Here is a 15,289-nt window from a genome sequence, read left to right as displayed (position 1 = left end):
GCCATGCCTACCATTGAGATATTCCAGCCACTCTAACGCTTTTTCAAATTGTTGAGCTTCTTTCTATCCTCTTTTTTGCACGCAACAGAATTACAAAGTAGCAGTCAGAGATAATGACCAATAAACAAAGCACTAAAAAATAGAATACATAAAAGACTACATTGGGTGCATTTATGAGCTGAAAGGTAGTTCAGACTTGACTTGAAGTCTTGCAACCAAGCCAAACTAACTAAAGGGGTTTGGGGATTCAAAAGTAAGCCCCAAAATATTCCTAAAACCGACCACTTCCCAAAAATGGAGCCAAGAGCCCTTTTAACAACTGGTATTCCAGGCCCAAAGTATCAGCAACCCAAACCACTCCACAGAACTGATTCAATTTTTATTTTCACTACTCGCCAAAATTCAGAGAAATTATCAAAAGATACCAGGCAACTTGCCAAAAGAGCATTGGTGAACAGAGCTGGAGCAACAACAGTTAAAATCAAAACACTACCTGCCAGGTGCTTTTTTGCTGACTGAAGTTAGTAGGGAACAGGCTGGAATGATCTGTAGCTGGTGCACATTCACTTGGTAAAGCTCTCCTGACAATGTACATGTGCCTCAGAGGATCAAAGCACTTAAGAGCTAGGGGAGCTCCCTGAAGACCCAAGTGTGGAATCTTGTGCGGATATTAATAGAGACAGGGAAAGTTCCACATTTGCTGCTGCTATTGTGGAGCTAGAGACAGGTTTTTCACAAACTTGGTTGAAAGGAGAGTAATATATCCAGACTGAATGAATGGATCTTCAAAAAAGTGAAAATTTAGAATGTGCAGAATATTACATAATGCATCAAGAATTGCAGGGCCCACCCCCACCCAAAACAGCAGGTTCTACTTTAAAAAAATAAAATACCACCAGATTTTTTCCTGCCCCAATGTTAAAAAATGTTTTTAGAAGATTTTACTGAGGCATTTAATAATATCCCTCATGTAAACTGAATCAAGCACTAACTCACTGTACTTGTTCATCCTTTTGACTGGGCCAGGTATGGTGAATGTACATTGTGATGAGGCAGGGCTTTTAAAACTAGCAGATAAATAGCCTCTGAGCATGCTCAGAAGTTTGGGGAAGGTTTCAAATCAATCTCAACATTTTAATTTTAATATATTTATTCTCCAACCTAGCAAAGACACTATCTTCAAAGAGAACTATGTCCATGACAAGTTAAAAACTTCAGCCATTTTTGCTGTAGTTCTGTTACAAAAGTGTTTTTGTAAAGAAGAAGGAACAATGTTTTCCCCCTCCAATTCACCCTTAATTCAAAAGTAACTGGAGATTTTACTCAAACTTTCAAAAAGGCAACATTAATGGTGATGGTCTTGATGGAACTTACATGGAATATGAATTTCTGAGGTGAACAACCAAAGTATAATTTGTTCACCTGCTATCACAGAACAGTTGCTCACCCCTACTAACCTGATCTTTTCTTTCTTTTTTCTTTTTTGAGATGCCAGGGCAGAGCAATGATACATTTCATAAGGGGTACACCCTCACATATTCCTACATAGATACTTCCATTGTTGGGCTTCAGATGACATCCTTTCCTGTATTTACATTTACTTCACTGCACATCCAGTCTACAATCATATACCTGAATCATAAAGTCATTTTCTTCTTCCACTTCACAAATGCATCGAACAATCCCAAAGTCATTGTCTTCTTCATCGAATTCCTCATCGGGGTTAGTTGTTACATCAATGTCCTGACTGCAGTCATCATCACTCCAAAGCAAACTATCTGTAGATGACTCACTCAAGGTATCTTCCTCTGTGTCAAAAAGTTAAATTGAATATATCTGTCAGAGTGATTACAGGAAAAAGCCAAATGGGGTGGCCATTCTAAATTACTGTATATCTGGGGATATGCATTGCAGACACTATAAAATATGTCTAAGATTCTGTGTTTAAAGTAATAGTACAGTAGTAGGCTTAGAATGTGTTGAATTTGTACATTAGTTAGCAAATTCATATCTGCTAATTAATAGCTACTCCAAAATGCCTTTTGCCTTATCAAAACCTTCAGAATTCTTCTTAAGATTTTAGTTCCCAAAAATATATCTGAAAATGTCTCAAAACAAAAACAAAGTCACAAGATTCCTTTCCCACTTTAAGTGAGTCCTGTTCCTACTTCCGTAGAAAAGCAGAAGTGAGAACCACAATCCGGAAAAAATGTATATTTGTTTCTGGAATGAGGAGTTCACATCTTTGAGATGGCCAATACTATGCAGACAGCTAACAAAAGTTTCTCTCTTCAAGGTCTGAATTTATTGAAACTGGGACAGATTTTGTGGTGCTATTCCCAACTAGATGCAGGAGTATCTAGAGGGAAAAAAAGTTTATGTTCTTTGATGCCAAAGATTTTTTTTCCGTCATGTGTTTTAAAATCCACTGATGTTGCCACAGGAATGTTTAAAAATTTAAATAAGCTCTTTATCATTAACTTAATATTTCCAGAGTTGGAACTGCTTTGATAATAAAAGAGTTCAATTACACATTTCAAAGCCACACCCTGTAGAAGGAGACAGTGCTGTAGCATATTGCACCACTGGGAGCCACTGTCTGTCCAAGAGGCACAATGTCTACCAAGAGTGGTCACTGTACCACAAGTCACCAGGTTCAGCATACACCCCCCTCTCATGCAGATGCGCTGCGGTAGCACTTTAGTGAAGATGCTCCTATGCTGATGGGAAAGCTTCTCCTGTCAGCATAATTAATCCACCTCCCTGAGAGGTGGTAGCTATGTCAATGGGAGAAGCTCTCCTGTTGACATAGCCCTGATTAAACAGGGGGTGGGGTTGGTATAACTACGTTGCTCGGGGGGGTGGATTTTTCACATCTCAGTGATGTAGTTATACAGACATAGGTCTGTAGTGCAGACCTGGCCCCAGTCCCTGCACAGGGGAACAAGGAGTGGATGGAAGCCTTTGAACTCGCTCCTTCTTGTGCATCCGATACAAAGTTGGGAACAAACTAAGCTCTTTGTATATATTCAATATCAGAAACAATGTTGTTTTGTTTTAAGTTTATAGTGAAGTAAAAAAAATGCTAGGGTTAAGGTTGCCCAAGCAAACTTAACTCTGCCCTCTTTTGCGTACAGTTTATAATTACATTAAAACATACTATTTAAACAAATACATTTAAACCAATACTGTACAGCCCCAGATATATGACATGTTGTAATTTTTTCATTTATTTTATAGGGCTGTCAATTAATCACAGTTAGCTCATGCAAATAACAAAAAAATTAATCAAATCGCAGTTTTACTCGCACTGTTAAACAATAGAATACCAACTGAAATTTATTAAATATTTTTGGATGTTTTTCTACATTTTCAAGTACATTGTATTCTGTGTTGAAATTGAAATCAAAGTCTACAGTGTTTATTTTATATGTAAAAATGATAAAAAACTGTATTTTTCAATTCACCTCATACAAGTACTGCAGTGCAATCTTTTTGTCCTGAAAGTGCAACTTACAAATGTAGTTTTTGTTACATATCTGCACTCAGAAACAAAACAATGTGCCTACAAGTCCACTCAGTCCTACTTCTTGTTCAGGCAATCACTAAGACAAACAAGTTTGTTTACATTTACAGGAGATAATGCTGCCTTCTTCTTATACAAGTACTGAAGTTACAAATGTAGAATTATGTAAAAAAAGACTGCATTAAAAAATAAAACAAATGTAAAACTTCAGAGCCTACAAGTCCAATCAGTCCTACTTCTTGTTCAGCCAATCGCTAAGACAAACAAGTTTGTTTAAATTTGCAGAAGATAATGCTGCCCATTTCTTGTTTACAATGTCACCTGAAAGGTGAGAACAGATGTTTGTATGGCACTGTTGTAGCTTGCGTTGCAAGATATTTACGTGTCAGATACGCTAAAGATTCATCTGTCCTTTCATGTTTCAACCACCATTCCAGAGGATGTGTTCATGCTGATGACAGGTTCTGCTCGTTAACGATCCAAAGCTGTGCAGACTGATGCATATTCATTTTCATCATCTAAGTCAGATGCCATCAGCAGAAGGTTGATTTTATTGTTTGGTGGTTCGGGTTCTGTAGTTTCCACGTTGGAGGGTTGCTCTTTTAAGACTTCTGAAAACATGCTCCACACCTCATCCCTCTCAGATTTTGGAAGGCACTTCAGATTCTTAAACCTTGGGTCGAGTACTGTAGCTATCTTTAGAAATCTCACATTGGTACCTTCTTTGCATTTTGTCAAATCTGCAATGAAAGTGTTCTTAAAATGAACAACATGTGCTAGGTCATCATCTGAGACTGCTATAACATGAAATATATGATAGAATGCAGGTAGAACAGAGCAGGAGACATACAGTTCTCCCCCAAGGAGTTCAGTCACAAATTTAATTAACACATTTTTTTAATGAGCATCATCAGAATGGAAGGAGCATATGAATGTTAAGCATATCTGGTACACATATACCTTGCAATGCCTGCTACAAAAGTGCCATGCGAATGCCTGTTCTCACTTTCTGGTGACATTGTAAATAAGAAGGAAGCATTATCTCCTGTAAATGTAAACAAACTTGTTTGTCTTAGCGATTGCCTGAACAAGAAGTAGGACTGAGCAGACTTGTAGGCACATTGTTTTGTTTCCGAATGCAGATATGTAACAAAAAACAACAACAAAAAAATCTACATTTGTAAGTTGCACTTTCACGATAAAGTGATTGCACTACAGTATTTGTATTGAAAAATACAATTTCTGGTGTTTTTTAACAGTGCAAATAATTTTAATAAAAAATATAAAGTGAGCACTGAACACTTTCTATTGTGTTGAAATTGAAAGCAATATATTTGAAAATGTAGAAAATATCCAAAAATATTTAAATAAATGGTATTCTATTGTTTAACAGCATGATCAATCACTCGATTAATTTCTTTAATTGCATGGCTAATTGTGATTATTTTGTAATCATTTGACAGCCCCACTATTTTACTTACACTAAAATCTTTGTCAGAATGGTCCAACATCTTTACTGTCATTGATTTATTTTTTCTCTCATTTAAGTATTCTAGTAACTTTTGTGTAGTATACATTTTTCTATTCAATCATCAGCACAGACTTTTAGATAACTCAGGACTGAGGCAGTTAACTATAAAAGATAACTGCCAACTTAGGAAGCCTATACATGTCACCAAATTGTCGCTATTCCTGTATGTGTTTTTCTAAATGAATTGTATGTTGTGTATGAGTTTTGGGACTGTCTGGCATATATAAAGAATATGTATTATCATAAGCTGCTATACTTGTGAATCTACAGTTGCAGAAAAAAGTATGATAGATCATATTGTTTGAGAAACAGTAGGTCATCAGGCAACTGAAGACTAACACAAAAGAGCAGAGTCAGGATTGTGCATGCAATTTTTTATTTTTTAATAATTAACCATGCAACCTTTATGTTTACAACATGAATTTCCCAGAGGGTTTTTTTTTTTTTTTTTAAAGTTAGGTTATTTTTTGTTTAAAAGGAAAAAAGATGGAAAACTGAAGGAGCTTCACTCTTCAGGACTTCCGAATTGTGCTGGCTTGCAAAAAATTGTAAATAGCTTGTATACATTCTATGATATGAAACAATCTGGCAAGGACTCAGACCTACATAATACTGTGCACTCTGGTCCCAATCTAGCAAAGGACTTCAGCAAATGCTCAATTTTAAGTATGTGAGCAGTACCCGAGACAGCAACAAAAAAGACGGTTACTCACCTGTAGTAACTGTTGTTCTTCGAGATGTGTTGCTCCTATCCATTCCAGTTAGGTGTGCGCGCCGCGCGTGCACGGCATCTCGGAACTTTTTTACCCTAGCAACACCGGTGGGCCGGCTGGCACCCCCTGGAGTGGCGCCGCTATGGCGCTAAATATATACCCCAGCCGGCCCGTCCGCTCCTCAGTTCCTTCTTGCCGGCTATTCCGACAGTGGGGAAGGAGGGCGGGTCTGGAATGGATAGGAGCAACACATCTCGAAGAACAACAGTTACTACAGGTGAGTAACCGTCTTTTCTTCTTCGAGTGATTGCTCCTATGCATTCCAGTTAGGTGATTCCCAAGCCTTACCTAGGCGGTGGGGTCGGAGTGAGACGTGGCGGAGTGTAATACCGCGGAGCCGAAGGCTGCGTCGTCTCGAGACTGCTGCACCAACGCGTAATGGGAGGCGAAGGTGTGGACCGAAGACCAGGTGGCCGCTCGACAGATGTCCTGGAGTGGAACATTGGCCAGGAAGGCGGCCGACGAGGCGTGCGCCCTTGTCGAGTGAGCGGTGAGGCGGCATGCGAGCAAGCTCGTAGCAGGTCCGAATGCACGCAGTGACCCAGGAGGAAATTCTCTGGGAGGAGACCGGCTCACCCTTCATGCGGTCGGCGACGGCCACAAACAGCTGGGTCGAACGCCTGAAAGGCTTCGTCCGCTCGATGTAAAAGGCAAGCGCCCTGCGGACGTCCAGGGTGTGAAGCTGTTGTTCCCGAGGCGAGGTATGCGGCTTCGGGAAGAAGACCGGGAGGAAGATCTCCTGGTTGAGTGGAAGGCCGATACCACCTTGGGCAGGAAGGCCGGATGCGGTCGAAGCTGTACCTTGTCTGCATGGAAGACGGTGTAAGGTGGACCCACCGTTAGTGCGCGAAGCTCAGAGACTCGTCTCGCGGATGTAATGGCGACGAGGAAAGCTGTCTTCCAGGAGAGGTACAGCAGGGAGCACGTGGCCAAGGGCTCGAAGGGGGGACCCATCAGCTTGGCCAGGACGAGGTTCAAATCCCAGGTCGGGGCAGGACGCCGCACCGGCGGGTACAAGCGGTCCAGGCCTTTAAGGAAGCGGGAAACCATCTGGTTGGAGAAGATGGACCGACCTTCCAGCGATGGACGAAAGGCGGACACTGCTGCCAGGTGAACCTTCAATGAGGAGACTGCAAGACCTTGCTCCTTAAGGTACCAAAGGTAGTCGAGGATGGTAGGTACCGGAACTACGAATGGATTCAGACTTCGCTGATCGCACCAAAGCGCGAACCTCTTCCACTTCGCGAGGTAAGTGGAGCGAGTGGAAGGCTTTCGATTTTCAAGCAGGACTTGCTGAACTGCCGCGGAACAGCCCCTCTCCGCGTGGGTCAACCACTCAGGTACCAAGCTGTAAGATGGAGGGACTGCAGGTTCGGATGGCGGAGTCTGCCGAAGTCCTGGGTGATGAGGTCCGGCCACGACGGGAGGGGGATGGGATCCCGAATGGAGAGCTCGAGCAGCAGGGTGTACCAGTGCTGCCTCGGCCAGGCCGGCGCTATGAGTACGACGTGGGCTCTGTCCCTCCGAAGCTTCAGGAGCACTCGGTGCACGAGCGGAAATGGAGGGAAGGCGTAGAGGAGGCGATCCGTCCAGGGGTAGAGGAAGGCGTCGGACAGGGAGCCTGGCGAGCGACCCTGGAATGAACAAAACCGGTGGCACTTCCTGTTCTCCCTGGAGGCGAATAGGTCTATCTGGGGAAACCCCCACCTCCGGAAGATTGTGTGGACGGCATCTGGACGGAAGGACCACTCGTGGGAGAGGAACGACCTGCTGAGACGGTCGGCCAGCGTGTTCTGCACTCCCGGAAGAAAAGATGCTTGCAGGTGAATGGAGTGGGTCACGCAGAAGTCCCACAGGAGCATCGCCTCCCTGCAGAGGGGGGAGGAGCGTGCTCCACCCTGCTTGTTCACGTAGAACATTGCTGTTGTATTGTCCGTGAACACTGTCACACATCGGCCTTGCAGGTGGGGGCAGAAAGTTCGGCAGGCTAGACGGATCGCTCGCAGCTCGCGGACATTGATATGCAGGGCGAGCTCCTGGGTCGACCAGAGGCCTTGGGTGTGGAGATCGCCCAAGTGAGCCCCCCAACCGAGTGCCGAGGCGTCCGTGGCGGATGGGCGCGGAGGGTGGAACGGGATCCCGGCACACACGATCTCTGGGTCGAGCCACCATCGGAGGGACTCGAGGGTCGCTCTGGAGACCGTCACCACCATATCGATTGGGTCCCGATGCGGCCGGTACACCGACGCGAGCCAGGACTGGAACGGGCGGAAGTGGAGCCGCGCGTACGCGCTCACATACGTGCATGCCGCCATGTGGCCCAGGAGGCGGAGGCAGGAGCGCACCGTCGTGGTCGGGAAGGTGACTAGGTCCATGATGAAGGTGACCATCGTCTGGTGGCGGGCGCGAGGGAGACAGGCCCTGGCTATGGTGGAGTCGAGGACCGCTCCGATGAACTCCACGCGCTGAGAAGGAATCAAAGTGGACTTCTCGACGTTGATGAGGAGGCCGAGCTGCCGGAAGAGGGACCGGATCTCCGCCATCTGGCCCATCACGAGTTGTCGAGATTGTCCGCGAACCAGCCAGTCGTCTAGATACGGGTACACGTGGATCTGACGACGGCGGAGGGCTGCGGCGACCACCGCCATGCATTTGGTAAAGACCCTCGGTGCGGTGGAGAGACCGAATGGCAACACAGCAAACTGGTAGTGGGTGTTGCCGACCACAAATCTGAGGTAACGTCGATGAGGAGGATAGATGGCAACATGGAAGTAAGCGTCCTTCATGTCGAGGGCGGCAAACCAATCTCCTGGATCCAGAGAGGGAATGATGGTCCCCAAGGTGACCATGCGAAACTTGGGCTTGAGCAGGTACTTGTTCAGCTCGCGAAGGTCCAGGATAGGACGTAGCCCGCCTTTCGCTTTCAAATTGAAGGCGGTATCCCGACTGGACTGTTTGCAGCACCCAGTTGTCCGTTGTCAATTGGGACCACGCCGAAAAGAAATGGGAAAGGCGGTTGTAAAATAAGGGGGTAGGATCCGGTAGGGAGAGAGATGGGCCGTCCTCGAGCGTCCCATCAAAAAGCAGGCTTGGCCCCCTGGGGAGTCTTGGACGAGGCCTGCCCCTGGTTCCGCCGATTGCCTGACGGGCGACGGCGGTTCTGGGCCGGTCACCGGCTAACATACGGCCGATAGCGCTGTTGGTAGCGGGAGGGTTGCGGCCGGAAGGGCCTGCGCTGCGTCGCCGGCGTGTGCATCCTGAGCGTACGGATGGCGATGCGACCGTCCTTCAGGGTCTGGATCCGAGAATCCGTCTTTTCGGAAAACAGACCCCGGGTGTCGAAGGGGAGGTCCTGGAGAGTATACTGCACCTCCGGCGGCAGGGTGGAGGACTGCATCCAGGAGATGCGCCTCATCGTCACGCCGGATGCCAAGGTCCGAGCCCCAGAGTCCGCGGCGTCGAGGGCGGCCGTGATAGAGGACCTGGAGGACTTCTTTCCCTCGTCCAACAAGGCCGAGAACTCCTGGCGAGATGTTGATGGCAGGAGCTCCGTGAACTTCGCCAGGGACGTCAGGATGTCAAAGACGTACCTGGCGAGAAGGACCATGATGTTTGCAATCCGCATTTGTAAGCCCCCTGCGGAGTAGACCTTACGGCCGAGCAGGTCCATGCGTCGGGCGTCCTTGGACTTGGGCACAGGGGCAGGTTGGCCGTGCCTCTCGCGGTCGTTGACGGATTGAACGACCAGGGAGTCCGGGGTTGGGTGGGAGTAGAGGTACTCATAGCCCGTTGGGGGGGCTGAGTACTTACGCTCGACCCCGCGTGCTGTGGGTTGAATGGAAGCGGGGGTCTGCCAGAGCGTAGTGGCGTTTTTTTGAATTGTCCGTACAAAGGGCAATGCCACTCGGACGGGAGTGTCCGCGCCCACCACATTGGTGATCGGGTCCTCGTCCTCTTGGACCTCCGCGACGGGGAGACCCATGGCCGTCGCCACTTGGCGAAGCAGGTCCTGGAAGGCCCGAAGGTCAATGGGCGGGGGTTCGTTGGCCGCAGCACCTGCCACCGCCTCGTCCGGCGAGGACGATGAAGATATGCCCTGCACGATTGGCTCCGGCGCCGGGGCTGGTGGTTGAGCCTCCGCTGAGTCGTGCGGTACGGCTGATTGGCGGTCCGGAGGAGCGGAGGGCTCGTGCAGAGGAGAGGGAGGCGGCCGGCTAACTGTCGCCTCGGGGACCCTGGTCCCGGTGGTCACATCCCGCAAAGGAAATGGGATGCCCTGCGCCTCATGATGCGCCCAGGGGACCCAGTAGCCCCACTGTTCATGATGGAGTCCTTGCGAGGTCGGCAACTGGTGGGCGGTATCATCCGCACCGGAGACCACCGATGCTGGGCAGGATGGCCAAGGCGGTGCCGAGGCGCCGAGGGATTGAACCGCTGAAGACGGGAGTCCCTCCGCCGACGGAGCCGAGGGTCGATACGAGTATCGCCGGCGGGACGGCGATCGTGACCGTCGGCCACCGCGGTGCCGGGAGCTCGACCGGGACCGGGATCTGCGGTGCTGGGAATGACTTCGAGAGTCGCGGTGCCGTGAACGGTGCCGGGATGGAGACCTCCGGCGGTACCGACGGTACGGTGACCTGGACCTGGATCGGTGCCGGGAGTGCGACCGGTACCGAGATTGAGAGCGGTACCGGGACTCAGACCGGCGTCGGGATGGTGCTCGGTGCCGGGATGAGGAGCGGCGTTGAGATCCGGAACGACGGGACGGCGACCTGCGCCGGGACCGGGACCTGGAGCGCCTTCCGTGCCGTTCGTCCAGAGAGGGCGGCCGTGTCATTCTGGCCGGTTTCCCCACTGAGGCGACAGCCCGCACCGGCGGTGCCGGGGGCTCGGTGCCTCTATGAGCCGGATTAGCTCACGCACGGAGGAGAACGTCTCCGGCGTCGATGGCAGCCTTGGCTCCACCACGGTTGGTGCCGGGGAGCACGGCGATTCCGGACTCGACGGCGCTTGCGGAGCCGGAGTCGAGGGCCCAGGGCACGCTTTACGGACGGCCGCAGCCACTCTCACGGCGTCCTCCGTGCGGGCTTTTGCCACTGCTTTCACCAGCTGCTGATTGTCGGAAGGCGAAAGCGAGCGGTGCCGGGTCTTCTTAGCCGCAGGCTTAGGTACCGGGGCCGCGGTGCCGGAACGGCTCGGTGCCGCGGGTGCACTCTGCACCGATGAAGCCCTCGGTGCCAGTGCGGACGGTGCCGGGGGTTGGAGGGACGCCTCCATAAGGAGCTGTTTTAGGCGAATGTCTCGCTCCTTACGGGTCCGCGGCTTGAATGCTGAACAGATAGCACACTTGTCCGTGCGGTGTCCTTCGCCCAGGCAACGGAGGCAGGAGCCGTGAGGGTCACCAGCCGGCATAGGCCTCTGGCACGCTGCGCAGGGCTTAAAGCCTGGTGCCTTGGGCATGAGCCCGCACCGGGGAAGGGAAGGGAGGAAATACCCCCCTTATCCTTACCTAAAATACTAACTAACTAACTACTGAACTAACTATACTAACACTAAACAAACTATGTACAAGAAGAAGTAGCGAGAGCTAGGGTTGTGGAGGACAGAGAGCACTCCACAGTTCCAACTGGCCGTCACGGGCGGTAAGAAGGAACTGAGGAGCGGACGGGCCGGCTGGGGTATATATTTAGCGCCATAGCGGCGCCACTCCAGGGGGCGCCAGCCGGCCCGCCGGTGTTGCTAGGGTAAAAAAGTTCCGAGATGCCGTGCACGCACGGCGCGCACACCTAACTGGAATGCATAGGAGCAATCACTCGAAGAAGAATACCATGTATCACACACACACCCCTTAGGAGTACTGCAAAAGGGAACCCCACATCTGCACCCATCAGGAGTTAGGAAGCTAAGCAAGAAACCTAGAACCAGATTTTTAAAGGAATTTAGGCACATGACTACCACTGACCTCAAATATTGGGGATGTTTATTTTACTACCTCTCCTCAAGTTTTAAAAATAATTGAAATGTTTTTGCTCAAAATTTCCAAAAATGAAGAGTTGCTTTTAAGCAGAAACCAAATCTGGCTTTCAGCCTGAAACTTCAAAGTTCTGGAGAGTTATTGAAAAGAGATGAAAGAGAAAACTGTTACACAACCTTAATAAAGTGGCCACTACTGCTCTGTTATTTCCTGATATTTCAGCAAGCTAGTATCTTGCTAATTACTTTGAGTTATCCTCCTAACTGACTTTTGTGAGACACGTATAATGTAGTGTGGTGTATCTGGAGTTATTCTCAACCCACTCCCAAATTCATCACTCTTTATATTTATCTTTTTTACTTCCAGCTCTTTCTAAGAACTTGTGAAAGCCAAAACTTTGTGGCTGTTTTTGGGGCTAGAGAGAAGAAAATGTTTCACTCCATTTTCTGTTTGATGGTTAGTATTCTATACTTTGTCTAGTGCTTGTCTAGGTAGACAGTTCTATCTAGAATAAGGAATGAAGGCTATGGCTACACTACAGCTTAATTCTGCATAAGTTATGTTGCTCAGGGGTGTGAATTAGCCACTCCCAAGCGACCTAACTTATGCAACTTTAGTACTGGTGCGGATGGCGCTATGTCAGCGGGAGAGCTTCTTGCACCGATGTAGCTACTGCCGCTTGTTGGGAGTGGATCAATTAAGTCAAAGGGACAGCTCTCCCCCCATTCATTTAGAGTGGCTAAACAGAGAGATTACAGCAGCGCAGCTGTAAGATTTCTGGTGTAGCCAGAGCCTAAATCACACACACCTGAGTGACTTAGTTAAGCCAACCTAACCCTTGGTGTAGATAGTTCTAGCCTGACAGAAGAATTCTTCAGTAAACCTAGCTACCACCTCTCTCAGGGAAATGGATTACCTACACCAATAGGAGAACTTTCCCATCAGTGCAGGTAGCACCTACACGGAAGCGCTGCTGCAGCTGTAGCATTTCAAGCATAGACAAGCCCTGAGTCAAAGTCAAGGCAGTACTTTCATAGAGGAACAACTGTCAGTGAATATTTTAGTTGGTGGAACCAGACATTTGATTCTAAACCAAGAACACATGAAAAGCTGAGTAAGGAATTAATGCTCCACTTGACTCATTAAGACAATATTTTAATTAATCAAAATAAATCAATTCAGTCAATTCTATTATTAAACCAGGCATCATGATGTTTTGTGAAAGACATCAACACACACTAATAGCTCCCTTTAACATCATGGGAGTAATCTTCAGATATCAAACAAACACATGGACACAAACATTTAAATTAAATAGGAAAACTCAGAACATGTACCAGCAGGTGATTGCAAAGAAACTGAGCAATTATTTATTATTAATTTAAAATTTTGATCTCCTTATGAGACGTAGCGGACACTATTTTCTAGAAATCTCCAGTCTCAGGCACATGAAACGCATGTGTATAACAGCTGTGGAATACACATAGGGAAAAGTACTTGAAGAACCACCATGATTTACAACCATCTATTAACACCTTCTACTGATGTGCTTCTGTATACCATGTTTCTAAACATCTATTAATTTACTAGCCCTTTATGAACTATTTATAAATGGAAACTTAATAGAATGTATTTACCAAAGGCTACTTTTGCTGTAAACCACATACTGAGTTATGAAAAAGAACAAAAAGGTGACCAGGAGAGATTGAGAGACAGTTGAGTAGACTACTCAATAGTAGCAACATATTTTGCTCTGCTGCTGCTGCTGCTGCTAAGGGTAGCGTCGACAATTCACAACAGGAAAAAAGTGTTCCCATGGGAAATGTTGCTTGTAAGCGGCGATTGCTCTTACAAGGGTTTGCTGCAAACAAGTGTCTACTGTACTTTAAAAGAACCATTATGGAGTGAAACTGGAAAAAACAACACCACGCATCAGCATATAGCCTAGGCAAGTAAATTGGGTTTAGCTTCCTCAGGATGGCAGTGACATGTAAACACAACACATCTGAACTGGTATAGGCGAATTTGCACCACTAATGCTGCTTAAATCCATCTGCTGTGACACACTATACATTTCCCTTTTATTCACATTTACTACTTACACACAAAGCTATCAAGCCACAAATGAGATCCATCTTACCATTTACTTTCACACTGTCTCTATGGTGCCCAGAATCAGAGACATGTAACGGTGTACTTAGGTGGGGATAAGATCTATTTGAAGAATTGTATCTTGTGGTGATGACTGATTTTTGGGGGGAAAGCTCCTGGGAAATGTCAATGTTTTCTTCACTGCCAGGGTATTCTGTAAAATTATAAATATGTTAGTACTGGGGGGAGTGGGGGAAGAAACAACACTAAAGTGGGGATCTACAAGTTTGGCATTTAGAAATACTAATAGCATTACTGTCCTGTCCTCCTACAGTGGAAGGATGGTGGCTTCCAGGGTGGAGGGTAGGCAAAAGGAGGGTGGAGAGGTAGCCTTTGGACTCTGCCTGATATATACGCGGGGAGACTACTTGAAGATGATGTTGCGTGGACTCTGATGTCAACTAAAGATTAAAGGGACACTAGCAACTTCAAATTTAGTTATTTAAAAAATGAGTGAAAACTAGTTTCAGATACTACACCTACACTGAGATTTTTTGATCCTTTTCTGGTTTTAATAATTAACATCTTACTAGGGTGACCGGACATCAAGTGTGAAAAATTGGGATGAGGGTGGGGGGGTAATCGGAGCCTATATAAGAAAAAGCTCCAAATATCGGGACTGTCCCTATAAAAACAGGACATCTGGTCACCCTACATCTTACACACACCCTTTATAACAATCCTTCAGTTCCTCTCTGCCTCCAGAAGCCTTTTTTTAAGCTGGACTCCAACAGAGGAGAGGAAGAAGGGTCATTGTGGGTCTGTAAAGGCAAACAAGACCCGAGGAAACCAAAAACCCAGCAAATAACTGACAGAAAATAGCTCAAGGCTACAATAGTTAAATCATGACGTTTTAGTCAATACTACGTTCAACTATCTAAACCATTTTATTTTTACTTGTGTTATGGTATGCCTCGAGGTCCCAACTGAGATCACAATCCCACTGTGCTAGGCATTGTACAGACACATTAGATATGTGTACACTGTGATAAAAAACCCACAGCACCAAGTCTCAGAGCCTGGGTCAGCTGACTCAGGTTTGCACGGCTCAGGCTGCAGGGCTATAAAATTGCAGGTTAGACGCTTGGGTTCAGGATAGAGCTCGGGCTATGAGACTCTCCAAGAGCTTACAGGTCTAAGTAGACAAGACCTGCTCTAACCACCAGACCATGCTATATACTATAGTATATATACACTATATATTATATGAAAACTAAAACAATAGAGAGAAGTTCTGAGAGTGTGCCAGTGGCTGGATAGACAAGAACAGAGGAGTGATGGGTTTATACACTCAATCCATGGAACGTTGGGTTTAAGACTGCACACACATCCTA

At 47.2% G+C, this 15,289-nt stretch overlaps 1 protein-coding gene across 11 annotated transcripts in view; it reads right to left on the bottom strand.

Moving 5' to 3' along the window:
* Positions 1-15,289, bottom strand: part of PHF20 (PHD finger protein 20) — a 167,206-nt gene that overhangs the window by 39,018 nt on the left and 112,899 nt on the right. For all 11 annotated transcript variants that reach the window (XR_005587655.1, XM_039497710.1, XM_039497709.1 and 8 more), the window contains 2 exons: positions 13,945-14,109; positions 1,633-1,808 (listed from right to left, as the gene is read on the bottom strand). Coding sequence is in view for 10 of the 11 variants with exons in the window: in XM_039497710.1 (XP_039353644.1) it covers positions 1,633-1,808; positions 13,945-14,109 (341 nt within the window). In the remaining variant the exon portion in view is untranslated. The remainder of the gene's footprint in view (positions 1-1,632; positions 1,809-13,944; positions 14,110-15,289) is intronic.

Source organism: Mauremys reevesii, linkage group 13 (genome assembly GCF_016161935.1).
Source record: "Mauremys reevesii isolate NIE-2019 linkage group 13, ASM1616193v1, whole genome shotgun sequence".
NCBI classification, from domain to species: Eukaryota; Metazoa; Chordata; order Testudines; family Geoemydidae; genus Mauremys; species Mauremys reevesii.
The sequence above is the reverse complement of the archived record's forward strand: the minus strand, read 5'-3'. Positions and strand labels throughout refer to the sequence as shown.